The sequence below is a fragment of the Accipiter gentilis genome, chromosome 29, assembly GCF_929443795.1.
Source record: "Accipiter gentilis chromosome 29, bAccGen1.1, whole genome shotgun sequence".
NCBI lineage: Eukaryota > Metazoa > Chordata > Aves > Accipitriformes > Accipitridae > Astur > Astur gentilis.
This window is the reverse complement of record NC_064908.1, coordinates 17,592,443-17,610,836: the sequence shown is the minus strand read 5'-3', so window position 1 is coordinate 17,610,836 and position 18,394 is coordinate 17,592,443. Positions and strand designations below refer to the sequence as shown.

General features: G+C 47.8%; 1 protein-coding gene across 2 annotated transcripts in view; it reads right to left on the bottom strand.

Annotated features, from left to right (window-relative positions):
• COL5A1 (collagen type V alpha 1 chain) overlaps nucleotides 1–18,394 on the bottom strand; it is a 159,410-nt gene that overhangs the window by 35,603 nt on the left and 105,413 nt on the right. For both annotated transcript variants that reach the window (XM_049832115.1, XM_049832116.1), the window contains exons 21-32: nucleotides 18,045–18,098; nucleotides 16,785–16,829; nucleotides 16,107–16,160; nucleotides 15,440–15,484; nucleotides 14,140–14,193; nucleotides 11,719–11,763; nucleotides 10,091–10,144; nucleotides 8,062–8,106; nucleotides 6,875–6,928; nucleotides 5,125–5,232; nucleotides 4,455–4,508; nucleotides 3,135–3,188 (exon numbers count right to left, since the gene is read on the bottom strand). In XM_049832115.1, the coding sequence (XP_049688072.1) occupies nucleotides 3,135–3,188; nucleotides 4,455–4,508; nucleotides 5,125–5,232; nucleotides 6,875–6,928; nucleotides 8,062–8,106; nucleotides 10,091–10,144; nucleotides 11,719–11,763; nucleotides 14,140–14,193; nucleotides 15,440–15,484; nucleotides 16,107–16,160; nucleotides 16,785–16,829; nucleotides 18,045–18,098 (666 nt within the window). The remainder of the gene's footprint in view (nucleotides 1–3,134; nucleotides 3,189–4,454; nucleotides 4,509–5,124; nucleotides 5,233–6,874; nucleotides 6,929–8,061; nucleotides 8,107–10,090; nucleotides 10,145–11,718; nucleotides 11,764–14,139; nucleotides 14,194–15,439; nucleotides 15,485–16,106; nucleotides 16,161–16,784; nucleotides 16,830–18,044; nucleotides 18,099–18,394) is intronic.

Below are 18,394 nucleotides of genomic sequence, written 5' to 3'. Positions count from 1 at the left end.
TGCTATCATTAATCATGCATACAGCACTGTGTACTGTTGCGAAGAATTTATATAGCACTGTAAATGTACACAGACCTATATTTCTCAAACAGGGATACCAAGGGAAAGGCATCTAAATTCAGATTATTTTCTAGGCACCCAAATAAATGGCTGGATTTCGATACCTCCACGCACGCCCCAGGCTCTGCGAGACTGGGCAAGCAGGGAGATCTATTACCCCGTGCTAATGGCAGGGGCTTATTAGCTCTAAAAATAAGACCACTTATTCACGTCTAACTATTGATTTTATGATCAGGTCCTGAAAACATCCAAGCAAGCTCACCCCAGCTCACCTCCGGCTGCGGGCAGCTGGGTGAGAACCGGCATGGCGACGAGCAGCCGCTCGCTAAAACTATCGTGATATTTAACAGGTCACGCTTCTCCAAAACCACCAAACATCCTATTTTTTTCCCCGTTTTTAACTTTGCCAGCCCTTTTGTGCAGCTGAACAGCCAGAAGCTGCGGTTTTAGGTTTGGGGAGCTTTGGTGCTGCTGGCTCTGCCAGCACCAAAATTCAGCTGCCTGCGCTGGCGGGAGCTGCGGGTGCTGCTCTTCTGCCTTTGGGTTTCACCTTTTCATTTATTATTTAAGGACTTGGGAGGACTACTTGTGTTGCTGAAATAATGAGCTGGAAAGCTTATTTCCATTCCTAGATGATGACAATCGTAAGAGAAACGCGTGATTCATATTATTTTGGACATATAAACAACTGCGTTGAATAGCATAATAGTAATGTCGTGTAAAAAAAGACAAACAAATGATTTTTGGTTTGTTTCAGCTGGGCTACTCCACCATGCAGTGGAGAAGCAGATCTTAGAAACTCTCTTTCTTGACTATATGTGAACACGCTCATAAAAATAACAAATTTAGTGGTCTCAGGAGAAACAGAGAGGGATTTATCAAGTCTCACTCAACAAGGCTTAAATTAAGTTGATGGTCTCCATTTGGTTTGGCGCAGTGTGATCCCAGCTCCGTCTATTGTTCTGTATATAATTGCTTTTCACTTATTTCAAATCGGATACTTGGGAGCAAAAAAGAAGAAGGATACCAAAACAGTTACTGAAAACCAGTACTTCTGCTATTCCTAAAACAATTTGAAGCTGGGCTCCTTTTATAAAGCAGAGACTTGACCATGAAAATATTCTCTCTCTCTCATACACATATACACTAATAAAACGAGTGCAAGCTGCTGGATTGGGTGTAAAATGGCAGAAACGGTTCAATCACGCATTGCGGAGAAAACCCCTAAAATTACCATAAAATAAACCAACATATTTCTATTTGACAGAGGTGTGCCAGACTGTGCTCCCCATTAGGGGTCGGGGTGCCACTCCCTGTCCCTGCATAAAAAACCCCTCATTTCTCCCCAAATTCCTGTCTCCTTCCTTTACGCCACTGGTTTCGGGGTTGCCGGTACAGCGGTGCCAGCCCCACCGCAGCGTGCTCCGCAGCCTGTCTTGGCCCAGCTGCACCTCAGCTCCGAATTCAGGACGATACGAGCTGCCCTGTCTCCTTCCAGGCTGGGCTTAACGTGCAAAAAAATCCTTTTCAATTCCTAAACTGATGTGTGGCATGCCAGGGGGTGTAACTAAGTGTCTCGCTACCTCCTCCTAGGAGCACAAGGCTCATTTAGAATAAAAGGGAGCAAACTGCTGATTTTTCCTTTTCTTGTCTTGCCATCATTGCTTTGGTCCTAAAGTTGAGCCTCTTCCCAGGGCGCTTGCTCCCTTCCTCAATCCCTTTCAGGCTGGCCATTGCCAAAATTCAACAAGCCTAACTCTTGGGGGTTTTTCCCATCCCATAAACGACCAGCTCCTGGTACCTCCTCCACTCCCTGAAAGGCTTCCCATCCCAGTGATCTGGCTCTCCATCCCACCAGAATAAAATTAGCAGATGGAGCAAGAGGGGTGCAGATGCTCGGGGATGCAAAGCAGCACGTCTTCGCCCCGCTGCGGTGCCAATGCCCTGTTTTACACCACCCGAAAAATCCAGCCCAAGGATTTTATTGCTGTATATTTGATAAGGCGGGCGGTAATTATAGGGCTACAGCGAATTCAAGGCTGTCGTGGCAGCTGCCTTATTCATGGCCTCCCTCCTCCCGCTCGGCTGGAGTGGAGGGAGGGGAGAGGATGCCGCATTTGTAGTTCAGAATGAAATGAAAATTACTCAGTGGAAAAAAGAAAGGAGGGGGGGTGGATATAAACCAAATTTCAGTGGCATGATATTAATGCAGTGCAAAGTGATTTATATTTTCTGGGCTCCTATCAAACTCGTCTGTTAAAAGTCATTTGTATTTAAATGAGAGTAAAAAGGAAACTAATTCGACTCGCTCTCCTCACTCCCCCTTTTTGTCCCTGTGACCAGAGCTGGTACAGAAAATGACTTTATGCTTGTGCTGTGAATCCCCTACTTCAAGCATGCCTTCCACAAAATAAAAGAAACATCAGTGTGTTTAGAGAATCCCCACTCAGGAGCAAAGTCTGTGGAGGTGGAGTGAGAGGTAGAGACAAGTCTAGAGGACAGAGCCCCCCCATTTTAGGGGTGTTTATGAATTCAGAATAGCTCCACTTCTTAAAAGGAGGAACTTGTAAAAGTGTTTTCAGCTACGTATTTTGAATCTCAAGTTAGGCTAAAGACGGTTCTTGCTGCTTTTGAACAGATTCACCCATCTCTAATAATTACTGTTAATTAAAAAGCTCTTTGTGCCCCGAGCAAAGTCTGACAGCGCAGGAAGGATTCAGGTTCAGAGAAATCTCTTAAAATATCTTGAGGGAAAAATTTCCAGTGCTTAATTGGAAAGCTGTTGTCTGCAGAGCTGCCTGTGCTATTACTGGCATCCTCCTCTCCCAACAGCCGGCGTCAGGAGCCTCTTGCTGGTCCTGAGCTCCCTGCGCTGAGGACCTTTGATCGCATCCCGGGATGCGAGCCAGTGGGACGACCCTCTTTGGGGCAAGCCCTTCGTCCAAAAGCGACCAGAGCATCAGCCCAGCACCTGCCTGCAACGGAGCATTCCCCACGTCCTGCCCAAGGACCTTTCCTTGGAGAGAAAAAAAAATAATAAAAGCAGCAAAGCAGCTAGACAAAGCCGCTCTTACCCGTGTGCCCTTCTCTCCGTTGGCTCCTGGAAATCCTGGGAAGCCGATTGAGCCCTTGGGGGAAAGAGCAAAGAGAGAGAAAGAGGTTCAAGACACCGAAAGGGGCAGCTCTCTCCATCCATGCCAGGCGTCTGCTGGCCTGGAATAACCCCCGGCGAGCACCCGCTGATGTCCACAGCTCCCAACACCTTTTTTTTTTTTTTTTTTAAACCTTTCTTTAATAAAAACAAAACCAAAGACAGACCTGAAATGACCTCAGAAACTAAATTTCATCCAAAAATAACAACACACACACAAAAAAAAAGGTCCATGCCTCATTAGGAGTCACTGCAAAGGCCCAAGCCCAGGGTTGTACCGGGCGCCTGGGGAACAGGCAGGCTGTTGTTTTTTCGCTCCTAAATCACTATGTTGCCCATGAAAATTTAACTCCTGGCTTGCTCCTTTCTGATGTGAGTGCCTGGAGAATAGCTGCTGCTGCTGCTTTTAAAATATGAATTAGTCAAAGAAATGCAAAAAAAAAAAAAAAGGCTACCCCAGATATAAAATGCAAATTAAAAAATAAACCATCAACACCACGACCAGGAAACAATCTCTTGCAGATAATTATGTCTCCAGTGCTAAACAAGCCTGTTTTGGGGGTTTTTTTTTCAAGCAATGAACATGAATAATAAAATATGATTCTTAAAAAAAGTTAACAAAAACATAAGCTCCCAAAGCCTCCAGGGCGTGTAAAAACTGGGCTGCAGCCTTAGTCTATGTAGTGGAATTCACAGTTTTTAAGTTAAAAAGAACATTTGAAAATGGCCCAAATGGAGGTGGGCGTGTAGATAAGATACAAAGGATGTTTGCAAATCTGCAAATAGCAGTTTTATTTTAATTTCAGGGAGACCCTGATTCATTAGCTATTCTCCTTAATTAATTAGTTAACGCTGGCGCAGATCTTTGAAGATATAAAACAAGGAGAAAGACTATTATGCCTGTTACTATCACAAAAGCTCACACGGAGCCTGTTTATATCCATCACCAGAGCAGTCCCGCACGCTCTCGCGTCCCGCTGCCTCTCTTCCCACCGCTTTGCAGGAGACTGCAACGATGCAGAACCAGTCACCGATTTCCACCAGCAAAAGGGCTGGGAGCTAATTTTTACCCATCTATGAATTTGTCCCGCACGGGTGGGAAGGAGGGAGCGCGCGGTGGGAAATGCTGCCGTTCCTCCTTGTCCCATTAGCAGGGGATTGAGTCTTCTGCATCCACCATCAGGGTCTGCTGGGCTCCCCAGCACATCCCACACCTTTTCGGGGCTGAACCCATCCGAGTTACCTTTGGGCCCTGCCTGCCCGGGTAGCCGGGCAGTCCTGGCACGCCAAGTTTTCCCTGAAAGACAAATAAAAAAAGAGCGTTAGTGCGGGCGAGCCGAGCAGCTTCAGATTTGCAGCAGCAGAAAGGGGAGATGCCAAGTGTAGGGAAGTCAAGAGCAAAGCAGAGATGACATGGGTGGAATAAAGCTGTTGGGGCACCGCGATCATCCTGTGCCCTTCCTGGGGGAAGCCCAGTGGATTTGATGCAGAGTGAGCACTGTGAATGTGTCAGGGACATAGTGGGGAATGGTTATTTTTTGCTATCTTTTTTTTTTTTTTGCTGATATACCTAGAAATTAGTCCATGATAATTTCAATTTCTCCATTTTTTCCCCTCTGGTCTTTTTTTTATAGACATCGTACCCAAGCAGATAACCCCAAACAGACCAATGTCTCCATACACTCAAGTCACACTGCTGCAGTAAAACCATCTCCCCTGGGTCTCCTCTAGTCTTTGTGTTGACCAACTCATCAGGCCAGCCTTCACACAAAGCTCCCGCAGCTCCTCTTCATCCCTCTGCCCTAAAACTGCCCCCCACGCTGGGCACTGCCCCAGCCACCCACGCGAGACACCCAAAGAAAAGCGGGTTTTACTGTAAAACATCCCTGGGCGATTCCATCCTTGCGCCTCACCTTCTCTCCAGCAGGACCAAGAGGACCAGGATCTCCATTGGGGCCAGAGCGACCTTTGGGACCTTCCGGACCATCCTCACCCCGGGGGCCAGGAGGTCCAATTTCCCCCTGTTAATCACAAGACAAGCGCTGACAAGGCAGGTAGGTCCCAGACCCCATGTCTGCTGACAAGCAATACCCTCACGGCTGCAATCAGATACTCCACGGAGCCGCTAATACAACTCTTGGAGAAAGCTGGTCTTCACCAAGAGGCTCCAACGAGACTGTAAATTGCAGCGCATTATTAGCACACCAAGCTTTCATTCACACAGCCTGGCCATTATCTCCCACAACAGCCGTTTTTTTTCCTGTGGCCCAATTATCCCATCTACACGCAGCGCCTCACCACCGAAACAGCCTTCATTAGCTCTGATTGCAACACACCCTTTTACCCACCTCCCGGTTCCCAAATTGCAGTTTGATGTGCACGCAAGCCCTGGGAAGTGTTTAATTGAGGGTTGAACAGGGCAACTAGAGAAGACAGACTAGGCTGGAGCTTTTGTGCTGAAAATCATTAGGAAATCTGAGAGCGGAGAGGACCGAGCTATTAACGTGAATTGTTGTGACACTGCGGGCTTCAGCACACAAAACAACAGTTGTCATTTTGTCACTCGGGGTAAGAGGAGATGCTTCCATGCTGCGAACACAAGCAGCCTTCTTCTCGCTCACCGGGAGCTGGGTGGACGCAGATTTAACCGCGAGGCTCTCAACCACCCCTTGTCCTTTCATCGCTCATCACAAAGCGCAAAGAAGTTGACGGTGGGAACCGGAGTCGTGAGCTTTGTTTGAAGAAGCTTATGTCTACCTGCGTTTGGCAAGGACGGGAGTCACCTTCCCTGGGATGCCACCTTCAGTCCTTCCTCCTTGGCGAGAAGCGGGGGTTTGGGAAGTTTCCAATTATTTTAACTGTTCAATTACACAGTTCAACGCCAGGAGAAACGGAGGATTTGATTTCAACTTTTACAAGCCTTCACGCAAGGCATTCGTTTTTCCTTTAAACACGAGGATGACCGACAGCAGAGCTCTCTCGATCCCTGGGAGGGCTTCAAGAGCTCTGAGGGTCACCAAGCCCCAGGCGATGCATCACTCGGGGAGGGGACGAGGCCAGCCCCCTGTCCCCGAGGATGGACAGACACGCTGCAAAGCCACGGACTGCAGCTGCTGCCCACATCCGAGCAGAATTTGGGGTTTCTGACGGTCTGCGTGTTCCGCTGTGCAACCAGGCAACGTGCCCTGCTGCTAAAGATACGAGCCTAATATAACACTCCACCCCTGGCAGTTTTCACAGCGTTCTTCAGTTTCTATTAAAGTGCATTCCCGGTAACCTTACGCTTCACGTTGATGGTATGGAAGCACATTAGGCTCAGCAAATAAAGATGCCCACCAGACCCTAGATGTAATATTACGGGGGAAAAGAGATACTGGAACTAAATTTATGATACAGCTGGATCATGCAGTATTCCTAGCTGTCAGAGCAGCAATTCTATTATCAGTTATTTTACCTTCAAGGTGGGATTAGCAAATTTAGGGATTTACAACTGCTGTGCTTGAGGTGAACGTGAAATTCCTGTGTTCCTGCCTCGAGATCGGACGTGCCACCAGGACTCCAGCAGGAGCCCACCTTGGGGCTCTCCCCGAGCCGCGTTTGCACAATAACACACAGGCTCAAAAGGCAAAGCACCACAAGATCACGTCGGTCATAGACTCTTACCCGGTCTCCTTTGATGCCCATATCACCTTTGAAGCCAGGGAAGCCATCTTCACCCTATATAACAGAGAGGGGGAAAACCAGACAAGGTGTAGAGATGGAAAAAAAGAAAAAAAGGTTTCTCTAGCCTCATTGTATGGCCCCTACCCAGGGAGGACGAGGTTAGGTCCCCACAGTGCCAGTCACATTGGTTTCTCTAAGTCTTTGGTGCGCACAAACGGGCATGGAAACTCAGCCAGGCTGTGGCTGCCAAGGTCCCCGAGGGATCACAGCAAGTATTCCCTACATCCCATCCTGGCTGCACGCCAAGATCACAAATCTGGCCCCATGTGAATAACCACACCTTGCCAGTACCGGGAACCAATTATTTCTTAAGTACAACTGGTTTTATTTTCATAGAGGATGTTTTACACCATGCTTTGAGGCAACCTCTAGGACAGTAAAAGGTAAAAAAGGTTTAATTGTAGAGCTCTAATCAATAATGTATCTCATCCTACAGCAAATCTCTCCTAGGCAATGAAGAAACAGTTCCCAGAAAAAACTTTTAAAGTTTGGAAGGTGTCTGCCAGGATTCCCTAGCTAAAACTGCCAGCTTTGCTGCTGAATTGCTGCGGGCAGGAACGATGGAACATGGATCTGTTTACTGGACCAGGCAAGATTTTTCTCCACCTCCTGCTCTTCATCTGGGAGAAACCAATTGCATCTTTGAGACATGCAGAGACAGACTCCGCTCACTTTCTTATCGACTTGGATTTCACAAGCTGCTCTGATGAGCGGGCTGGGCAGCACATCCCATGCACTGTTACTCAGCTGTAACACGCCACAGACCCTTCAGCTCCACTGAATCACTCAAGCTGCAGATTTTGTCAGGAGAACATCATCCTGACGCTAGACCCTGAGCTATCAGTAACAGCTGGCCCCCGCAAACACCTCGAAACCTGAACACATCACGGAGGCTCGATTATTGCCAGGTCTGAGCCAAGATGTGGCAGAACATCATGGCAGGTACCCAGCCTGCACCCGCTCCAAAAATAAAGAGGTTACCAGTCCTTTGGGTGCTCAGCCCCCTGCTCGTCTAAGAGAAACCCCTTGTGCAGGACAAAATGTCACGGGCCACGTCCTGTGGGATGGGTCTGCAAAAATGCTCAGAGGCTGTAGAAAATCAATCCAAACATACGGTGTTAACTCACCTTTTCACCTTTGGTGCCTTTCAATCCACGAACACCATCTGCTCCCTTGCAAGAGATAAAACAAGATGTTACAAGGGCACAGGTAAGCTTAAGAGTGAAGAATCATTAATCATGGTGATTTTTGCTTGCTCTGATGTTGACAACGGTATCTCTGCAAACTATGGTGTTCCTAAACATATTTCTAATCAAATATCAGCCACTGACGTTTGGCTTTTGGGTCACCAGCGTATACCTTATAGTCACAAACGCCTACTGACTTGATTCAGCAGGTGGGGTTGGTGGTCTCTGCCCACTCCCTGCGCAGGACTTAGGTTTCCAAGCATAAAACTCACTTCGAAAAATATATTTTCCAAAAAAACATTTCCACAAATGCCTTGCCAGCACACTGAGTTCGCTTGAGTATTCACAGAAAAAACGGTTCTCGAGCTGTGCACGGACACTTGGGAAGTGAATCCATTTTAAAATCTCTGAGCTCATAGCCAGAGATTTCCATGCTGTTCTGCAGTGGGTAGCAGCAGCACCATGTCTGACACCCCCAAAGGTTAAGCTTGGCTCTTTTTTACCATGGTGCTCACCTCTGTGCGTGCACTATCTTTTTTAAAGTACATTTAGGCACCAAAAGGTGGAAAAATAAAGTAACACAACTGGTGTGGGCATTTGTGACATGGTGCAGAAGCTCTCTAAAGCTTCATCAAGGCAATCAGTCCATGGTGTTCAGCCCGGGGGTGCTGAGTGTGGTCAGGATCTGCCCCCTGCTATGTCACCAGCCCAAATATGTTGGACCCCCATGCTTCCCATCTATCCCGCCTCTTGGGATAAAACATCACCCTCGGGTACCTACACCAGCTGCACTGTGCAATGCAACTCTTGCAACAAAAAACCAGAAGCTGTTTGGGGTTTTTTTGAGGAATAATATTTTGCTTGGCGTATTTAAAACTTTTTCTTCCCTTTAGCATGTCAAAAAAAGTATAATTAAAAGTACATCAGGACAGGGTTCTGGTAAGCAAGGCAAGATCTAAAAGTTATTTATAGCTGCAGGCCCAATGAGATGCATTTTTTACCGAACTGGAGGCTCGTGCAGTTAATAGAGCGCTGCTTGTAGGAAGCAAAACCTTGTCTGTACACACTACTTGTTTGGTGCGTGACACACGTTCTCCAGATCAGTCTAATGTGGAACAGTTCCACTTTCGTGGTAAAACAACAGCAAACCATTCCCTAACGGACCACTACGTCTCAATCTGCAACCTTGCAAGAAACAAGATGAAAGCTTGCTTTAGCTAAATACATCCCGCTTAAATTTTGAAGGCAGAACAGCAAATGGGTTTCTGCTATTGAAAAAATATACAAGGGGGTTTAAGAGGGTTTAACTTCACCTATAGTTGGTCCCCAAGCTGTGTTTGTATCTGCTAGCACAGAACCCTGCAGATTCATTGGACCTTTGGGATGCAGGATGCATCTGCACCTGAACTCATATATCTTCATGGGCATAATAGCCACAGCTGAACAGGGAAAAAAATACCCACTGCCTTCTTATCAGCATACAAGCACTGCAGGCAGCAGGAGCAAGGAAAGAGCTGGAATTCAGTCTAGTGAAAAAGCACATTGCTGAGACGCACAAGCTTCGTCTAACAAGATTTTGGATCAGGAGCATGAAAAGCTTGCTTTGTTTTAGTAATAGGCTATTTTGTTTTATTAACAAGCCTTGTTAAAGTCTTCACATACTGGCTGAGATTTACTTTGGTTGTAAACTGGAAATGATTGGAATGGGACTGAGCCATGCTCACGGAGAATTAAAAGGGAAATCTCTCCAAAGTGCTGAACAATACTGGGAGGGGTTATTGGAGAGCAGGGGACTTGTAATCCTCATGGCTCGAGAGAAGACGCTGGACCAAGGCTCGGCTTGAGCGGCAGATACAGCTGGTCACTGGGGTGGCCCTAAGTGCCCCGGTCAGCGTCCATCTCCAGCACAAGCCGGAGAACTCGAGTTGAACAAGCATCGCCACGGACATCGTTTCTGCATCCTTCCTACCTTGACTCCACGTGGTCCTGGATAACCGATGGGGCCCTGAGGACCTGGCGGACCCTGGGGTGAAAAAAATGCAAACAAGAAAAACATATCAGAAACCGACACAAAGGCGCAGCAATAAGGAGAACGTGCGGAAAACAAACATCCCAGTCATCTGGCTGCTTCAGACCAGGTGGAAATGGCAGTGGCCGTCTGAAAATAGCTCAAAATAGCACAGAGAGCTACAGGAACATCACCTTGAGCCGGTGCACTGGGCTGAGCCAACGGCAAAGGTCCGTACAACAGGGAAGGAGGAAGAGATGAGACAAGACAGCAACAACTTGTTAGAAAGTGGATTTAGACGTAAGATTGGCGATTTGTGCTTTGGATTAAAGAAAAGAACAAGTTCTCTGAGAGAGGAAGAACGTGTTCTGCTGTCTCCCCCCTCCCAAACCATCCTGGTTTTGCAGTAATGCAGCAGGGCTTGTAACGATGATGATCACAGAGAGGAGTTATTGCTTGAGGCACAAGCCTCGCAGTGATGTCGTTTGGCCTCAGCTGTGTGGGAGAGGAGATGGTCACAAAGCTCCTTTCTGGCACTGAAAGCTTCAAATCCCTAGGGACGCCACAAGCTGTGCTGGACACGGCGCCCGATACACTCCCTACAAAAGCTCTCCTTCCCACCCTCGCTCCCACGCTGTCTTATACCTGCAAACAAATCACGTTCTTTATTGAACCCAGTTGGCTTTTATTTTGTTCAATTCCCTAACTAAACAAATACCCTTCCACCTCTCCCAGCTCGAGACGGACAATTTTTTCCAGCCTGACAGAGCCGACAGGTCCACCAGCATCCCAGACCTCATGTGAATATCGACTGGAAGAGACCCGCAGCACCTCCAAGATCACCTCCCTGCCATTTGCTAAACATCTCCCAGCACGGGGAGCACCGGCACAACCGCTTATTGGCTTCTTATACTCTGCAGAGACCAACATTTGAATTGTCAGCCTTGTGTGACACCAGCCACCCAAACGGCTGTGGCCGTGGGTTGTGCTCCGTGCAGCGCCCCAGCGAGGCGCCAGTGGATGTCCATCAAACTGGACCGCGCTCTAATCAAAGACTTTTGACAAACGTAATGTTTTTCAACTGAACAGGACACAGCAGGAATGCAGATGGTAAATCTCCCGGACAGACAGATGACTGTATAATTCAAGGACTCTAGCCTCCAGCAATATTCTCAAATATACTGTTGAAGAGGGACTTTGTTGGGAAGGGGAAGAAAAAGGAAGACCAGGAATACAAAAAGAGTTATCTTCTGCATTCCCTGCACCACGAAAGATATTTAATTGTGTCTGATTAAAAGAAAACTTCCCTTCACGGTTCCAGTTTTCATGTGCACTGGGTTATGGAGTGCTGCTTGCCAGGAAGGCCGGGAGGAGCAGAGAAAAGATGAACCCAAGCACCAGAAGAGACTCCCAAGCAGATGAAAGCTGGGCTCGGCTTTCAAATTTCAACAGGGTTTGCTTCTTGCCACCTCCACTGACCCACATCCCCTGGCTGGCTGGCCATCCCTGGAGAGCCCCATGGAGATCTGTCTCCATCCAGCTACCATGACCTTCCCCTTAGCAGTGACGAGGATTTTGTTGACACCTACCTGGCTCCCCTTCTCTCCAGGAGGACCTTCCTTGCCGGGATGACCCTATTAATAAAAAGAGACAAAGAGACAAGGGAAAGCGGGTTTAGTGCGCATCTAATGCTTCAGAAACCAACAAGCTCGTTCAGGCAGCTGTAATTTATTTCTAAGAGAACAGTTGCTCTCCAGGAAGCTCTTACTGATACAAGTAGCCCCCCAGAAGCCAATTTGCAAGAGTAAGCCTTCCCCAAAAGGAAGAGAGCTGCATTTGGGTCTTTGGTGGTATTCTACCTGGCTATTTTACACTTTTACTCTTCACCACCTTTCAGCAGAGAAGCACAAACCATTTTACAATATTTCTCACATATTAGAATACCTCACTGAGTTCAGCAGCAAGCAGCATATAAATTTTGCAGACAGGAAAACAGATAAAATTAACTCCATGTGTTAGCAAACTTGTGAAGGTCACAAGATGCCCAGACTGGTCAGAGCCCCTCATTAATTTCCTAATTCCTAGAGTCCGTTACAAGATCTCATGACAAATGCTCAGCTAACCTGCATCCCCCCATTAGACGCCGGCTGGCTGGACGTTGGCCAGCATTCCTCTTGAGATTTGATGCTGAATAACTCAACATCCAAGAGTTTCCAACACATTCTCATTCGTAGGCTTTATAAGCCTTTTGCCAGGGTTGCAGTCAGTAGAAAACAAAAGTGTGAATTACCTCAGATACAGCTTGAAGGATTAGTGAGAAATGGGGGGAATCCACGAAAGTAGTTTTTAGTGTTGATTTCCCTACTGTTGTAACCAAAATGGAACCAGGATGGAAGATGACTCTGGGGTTGGCAGTGTCTGTACAAAAGCAATAAGCCCCTGCAAGGGCACTCATTGCACACCCAGGGACCTTCCATTTTATAAAGATGATGAAAGCACATCCAGCTGCTCTAATGCCACTGAGACCTTCTGCACTCAATGGTTTCCTTACTTAAGAACTCTCCTCTAAATACACAAATGACTTGCTACCAATATAACAAGGAAAATTGTAGGAGTATTTTCCATCATCAGTCTTCAGAACGTGAATGTCAGACAAGCTGGATTTCATAAAACAAGTTGGTTTAATAAAGAAACAAAATGACAGCTGTCATTTTTACGTTAATGAAAGGTAGGAGAAAATGCAATCTGAGTGTATCCTGTGAGTTTAAACGTCACCAAAAGCATCAGTGCGCAAAGCGGGTCATATAACTGTGCCTGCCTTCAGCTCCTGATTATCCCTCTGCACCCCAGGGGAGGCAAAATGGCATTGCAGCAAGATTTCAAAAGCCTTTGTCCACTCTGCACTAAATCATCACCATTTTCAAAATGCCCATCTCCATTACTGCTATTAAGATCAAAAATTGATGAGCAACTTGCTTGGCTTTCGCAGTGAGATGCCCTCAGGGAGTTTCAGATATCTTCCAAGACCAATTTCTAAAAAGAGAACATGGGCGGGTTTTTCTCCTTAGGAAGAGCAACCCACGTCCTTACAAACCTACAAAGGGTCTGCAACCTACAGGGCTACCTGTGGCAAAGGGCCTGTGCCCATGCCCACCCACACATGCTCAGCTTGCAGGTCTTATGCAGCCTTCAGTCTGCCTAAAAATAGACCTGGCATCTTCTCCAGCTGAACTTCCCTGGAGGCTGCTGCAGGAATTTCACATCAAAAGCTACAGCTTTAGAGATGTTCTGGGCTTTGCTTTAGCTGCTCTGTTGACTCAGCTAACAATTGTACGAATGTTCAAAATGCCCTCCATAGGAATGATAATCCCAGGGTGGGAAATGTAATTTTTTTTGCCATGCTCTGCATTTGCATTAGTGGAATGTAACTATTTTACATTTATCATTCTTAAAACCAGGTGCCTCTGAGGTGTGTAAAAATGAGATCAGGTTTAAAGGCCAAAGATTTTTTTAAGACCAATTTCCAGAGGAAGAAGCAAATTATGTTTAAAGTAGGATTAGGAGGAAGCTGCAGGAATCCAACGTTGACATGCAATTTCAACCTGTCCTTATCACCGTTCTGCAGCAGTGCCCAGCAGCCCCGAGCGAGACGAGGACCACCCCGTGCTAGTGCTGCAGTACGCATAAACGCACCCGCAGGAGACCGTCCCTACCTCGGTGAGCTGCCAACCTACGTAAAACAGAGAAGAGAAACAGGAGGAGGGCAAAGAGAAGCCCGAAGAGATGGTGAGAAGCACCTGGTGCTGCGCACCGAGGCCGAGCAAAGCTTGGAGCAGGGACAGGGCTTCTCAAACTCAAACCCTTCGACCCAGCCGAAACGCGGGCAGGGTGAGCCTGACCTTGCAGGTTCGCATGTTGCATAAGCCCATGGTGCACCCCAGGGAGGACGGGTGCAGGATCAGGCCCCGCAGCCCTGATGCCAAGCAGAGACCCGGGAGGGGACGACTTACCGGAGGACCATCTGCACCAGGCATGCCAGGAAGACCGGGTTTGCCCAGCGGCCCCTAAAAACAAACAGAAAATCAACAGCTGGAATGGTCGGAGTCTCCAAAGCTTTGGAGGGCAGGGCTTTTCAGACACATTTCTTGCTTTTCCTAGCTGTCAAAGGCTGCAGAGGGGTGAGTCTGCTGGAAAAGCTGCTGTAACTTGTTGGGAGTCTGCTTATTTCTGTGGGCAGAGTTGCTCCAGCATCCTGGGATGCTGCAGTGTTAGTGCTGGCACCTCACACGTACAGACACGATACAGCAACGAGAGCTCAACAGGAGATGCCGGGACACGAGGCATCAAGCTGCTGTCCTGCCGAAAGGGCACGATGCTGCAGGAGGACATCTCCTCCTCCTCCACAAGTGGGAGGTTATCAGACTGGGGGGGCTCACTGGTCCAAGAAATGCCCATTCTTTGGGGACAAATGGCAAGGCGATTAACTGGCAAAGGAAGAGCAGAGCTGCCTCAGTCGACTGCGCTTGCTGCTTTAACACCATTCAATGATTACCTCTTTAATTAAGCAACCCCCTGATTTCTCACACCACCGAGGAGTGCCACTGCTGCTGGGAGCCTGTGACTCAGCACCGAAACCCGAGAGCCCTTTATTTGGCAGAATTGCTAATGTGCTCCTTTGGAGGAGAATTATCGATAATTGGAGTCTACCCCTCGCTGCCAACACAAGCAGAGGATTCTCCCGGTGCACGCGCCGGGATGCACGCTGCGTCCCTACTCAACGGGAGCTGAGCGGACACCCGGAGAATTACTGCTCTGTAGGCAAAAACTGCTCCCTTTGTTTAAATCGTGATGGTTTAAACAAACTGGGCTGCCTGGGGGGAACCAAGGCCGGCACCTACCACACATCGACAGCAGTGGAAAGTCAAGAGAGAGCTGGAGCAGGCGAGGAGGAGGCAGAGGGAGGGGATCTTGGCCAAACCAGCCAAATCCATGGGCTCTTCCCATTACCATCCTACTCAGACTTCCAGGCATTTAGCCCACAGAAGAAGACGATTTTCAGTCCTCTCCTAATGTTTTACCATAGGCTGCCTTCAAAATGTTTCTCTTAAGAGGGGAAATGAATGCAAATATTATGAATTAGAGGTAAACCATGCTTTCTTGTCTCTCTTCTGTCTGGAATGAGAGGCATTAGACTTTCATAGACACGGCTGCAAACAGATGTTGCATATGGGGCAAAGGAGCAGCTGAAGTAGCAAATGCATATTAATGGCAACAGTTGTCTTAAGTCAGAGCTGCAGTATTTAAACGTACTTTCTCTCCTGGGGGACCGATCGCGCCTTGTGGACCTGGAAGACCCTGTGAAAAGAAAACAACTAGGGTCATTAAGGAACAAGTTATTCCTTCCAAAAGCATTTTGGCAGTGCCTCAGCTGAGCATCATTCTAGTGCCTGCGACGGCTGGGGATTTCCCCAGCTCCATTCATTCTCAAAATGTCTTGCGAGGGACGATAAAATTTCATTTTTGCACGGCATGCTTCCTCTGGAGAGCTGCACTGCTCTGCCATGTGCAGCCAGGCTCATCCCCAGGATGGAAAGATAGATGCTCTGAGGAGCAAGACTTGCTGAGAGCCGTGGAGAAGGCTGACAGCAAGGCTTGGACATCTGTATTACCCATCTGGCTCCAGAGCAACTGGACCGTGGGATGCTAAAAATCAGACATGAGCCACAAGATGTGACTCGGCCGAGGAGACTGCTTGGACCTGGGTTTGGCTTTGCACCGCGGCAGCAAAAGCCAGGTGAGAACCAGAGGGATCTGAAACTGGGAGCATTTTCAGGAAGATTTTGGGCCAGCGATGTATCGTCAAGCCAATTCCCAGCAAATTCCCCTTATTGCTGGTCCCGTCTCTGGCGGGGTAGCAAAGCTTGTTCAGAATTATCATTCCTTTTTCCTACCCATGGAAAAGGAGTTTTCCTCTTACCTGAGCACCTGGGTTACCCTGCTGTCCTGGGGGACCCGGCTCACCTTGAGGACCCTGCGAGGAGACAAGGGCAGAGCTAAAGGTAGGAAAGGCGAGAGCGGAGCCGGTGCTTCCGCGGGCACCGCAGCTCCTGCCCCGCTCCCTCCTGCAGCATCTCGACATCTTCTCTAACCCGCTGCCGGTAACGGAGAGCTCCTGGGAAAGGGAAACAGCTTCTCTCTGCAGTGGGATAGGGAGGGGTGAAGTTATTTCAGGGCACGATCGCTTCTCTGCATGGACACGCGGCCCAAATGAGCTGAGCAGGGCTTTAACGCTACCTGGCTTTGCATTGGCTCTTCTGCAGGGAGTCCGTTTCATCCGATTAGTACAAAGTACGAGGCACATAAAGACTTTTTTTCTCTCAGTTAAATTACTATATTTTGATATTCATTAGAACAATACACATCTCGATGAAAATGTTTGATCTTTCATGGGGAAATAATGTGTAATTCCATCAGAAATTATAATAAATTAACATCCATTTGCTGTAGGAAGATACTCTCTATGGTTTTCACAGGCTCTGATAGGAATCTAGACCAGGCTAAAAAGCAATTAGCAAATCTAATTTAATAGAGTACATTTTACATTTCGCTCTATATAATATCTGAACTGTCCGTACAATTTGCAGTGAAAACGTACCACATTCCCCTTGGGACCTGTTTGTCCATCCATACCAGCCACACCCTGAAAAAGGATTTAAAAAACAGCACTAAGAAAATATCTCATTATTTTGCACCACAAAAGCAGAGAAATTGCCATAAAAATAACAAAACATCAGGAGGCCCCTTGGACCACATGGAAAGGGAACAATTTTCTAAAGGTGTTTGGTAAAACAGCCAATTCCATGAATCCAGTTTACACTTTAAAAAGTCATTTCAGTGTTTTCCCCACTGGTTTAACCTGCCTGTGAGGCAGAATCAGTGCCAGGTCAAGCAAATCCTGGCTAAGTACTGCAGCCGGATTGCCTCCAACAGCAAGCAAGAGCGGAGTAGCAAATGAAAAGGAAAAACTGGACAAAAGACCTCGCTCGGGATGCGAATGCATCGTTCAACAAAGGCAGTGGGTGAAGGCAATGGGCCACGCTGCCTTGCGCCAAACCAAAAGCCAACTGGGGTCAAACGCTCCCTGAGCATCTTCATTAAGGGGGTAACGTGGTACATGGTTCGCTGGAGATGTCCCACTGGGGGTTCCCCCGTCACCGTTTTGCTCTGGACCAGGGCAAGGTACCTGGGTGTAACGGCATGCTCGTAGCAGTGAGACAGTTTTGGAGACGATCCTGAACCCTCATTAAATTTCAGCAGGACCAGGAGCTCAAAGTGAAGATGTCTTTGCATCCCAGGAGGGGTTAAGGGCTTCGCAACACTCACCATTAAATGCTGACCCCTTTAGCTCTAGCAGCAGCCCGGGTTTTGGTTTTTAAGTTCTAGGACCTCAGTGAGCTGCAGTGATTTACAGAGAGAGCCCCTGCATCAGCACTTCCAGCAGCGCATGACAGATAAGGTGACTGTCTCCCGAATAAAAAACGGCATGTTCTTTCCTCGGCTTTCGCCCAAAATATGAACAAACCACTTTAAAGTCTCACCAGCCCTCAGGCAAAAGTTAATAGCAAAGCCACTGTGTTAATAACTCTCATTCTTCCCTTTCAGCCTGAGCGAGGCATTAATATTTACTCAGGTAGGCCAAATCTTGAGCTGCCGTAAATGGACGTGACGCCACTGAAAATGGGGGAGAAAATGGACTTTGAGCCATAACTTTTTTTTGAATACCACTTCTTTTCATCGCACAGATGTATAAAATTATGCAGCTGTATTATCTGCTTGAATGACTAACGGGGACAGGGTGTTTTGCCCAGAAAGCTCAGCTAACCGCCTGAGGAGGGCAGCAGCCCCGGGAACTCACCGGTGGCCCCGGGGGTCCCGGCGGCCCCTTCGGTCCCAGCAGTCCTCGGGGTCCCTGTTGGGGGAAAGAAATGGGGTTAGCATTCCCAGTGACCCCCCCATGCTGCCACGAGCATGGATCGGGGTGAGCTTGTGCACGGCTGAGCATCGCACTGCCCAGGGAAGCGTCGGGGCTGGCAAGGCAATGATCTTGCTGGTTTTGCAGTAACAGCGGCTTTCTTGGTTTACAAACTGCTAAGAGAAATCCTGTATGCACATATCCTTGAATTATAAAGATTAATAATATAGGCACAGACATTTACTCTTCGGATTGGAAGAAGGCCCACTTAAACCAACTTTTTTAAATTTAAT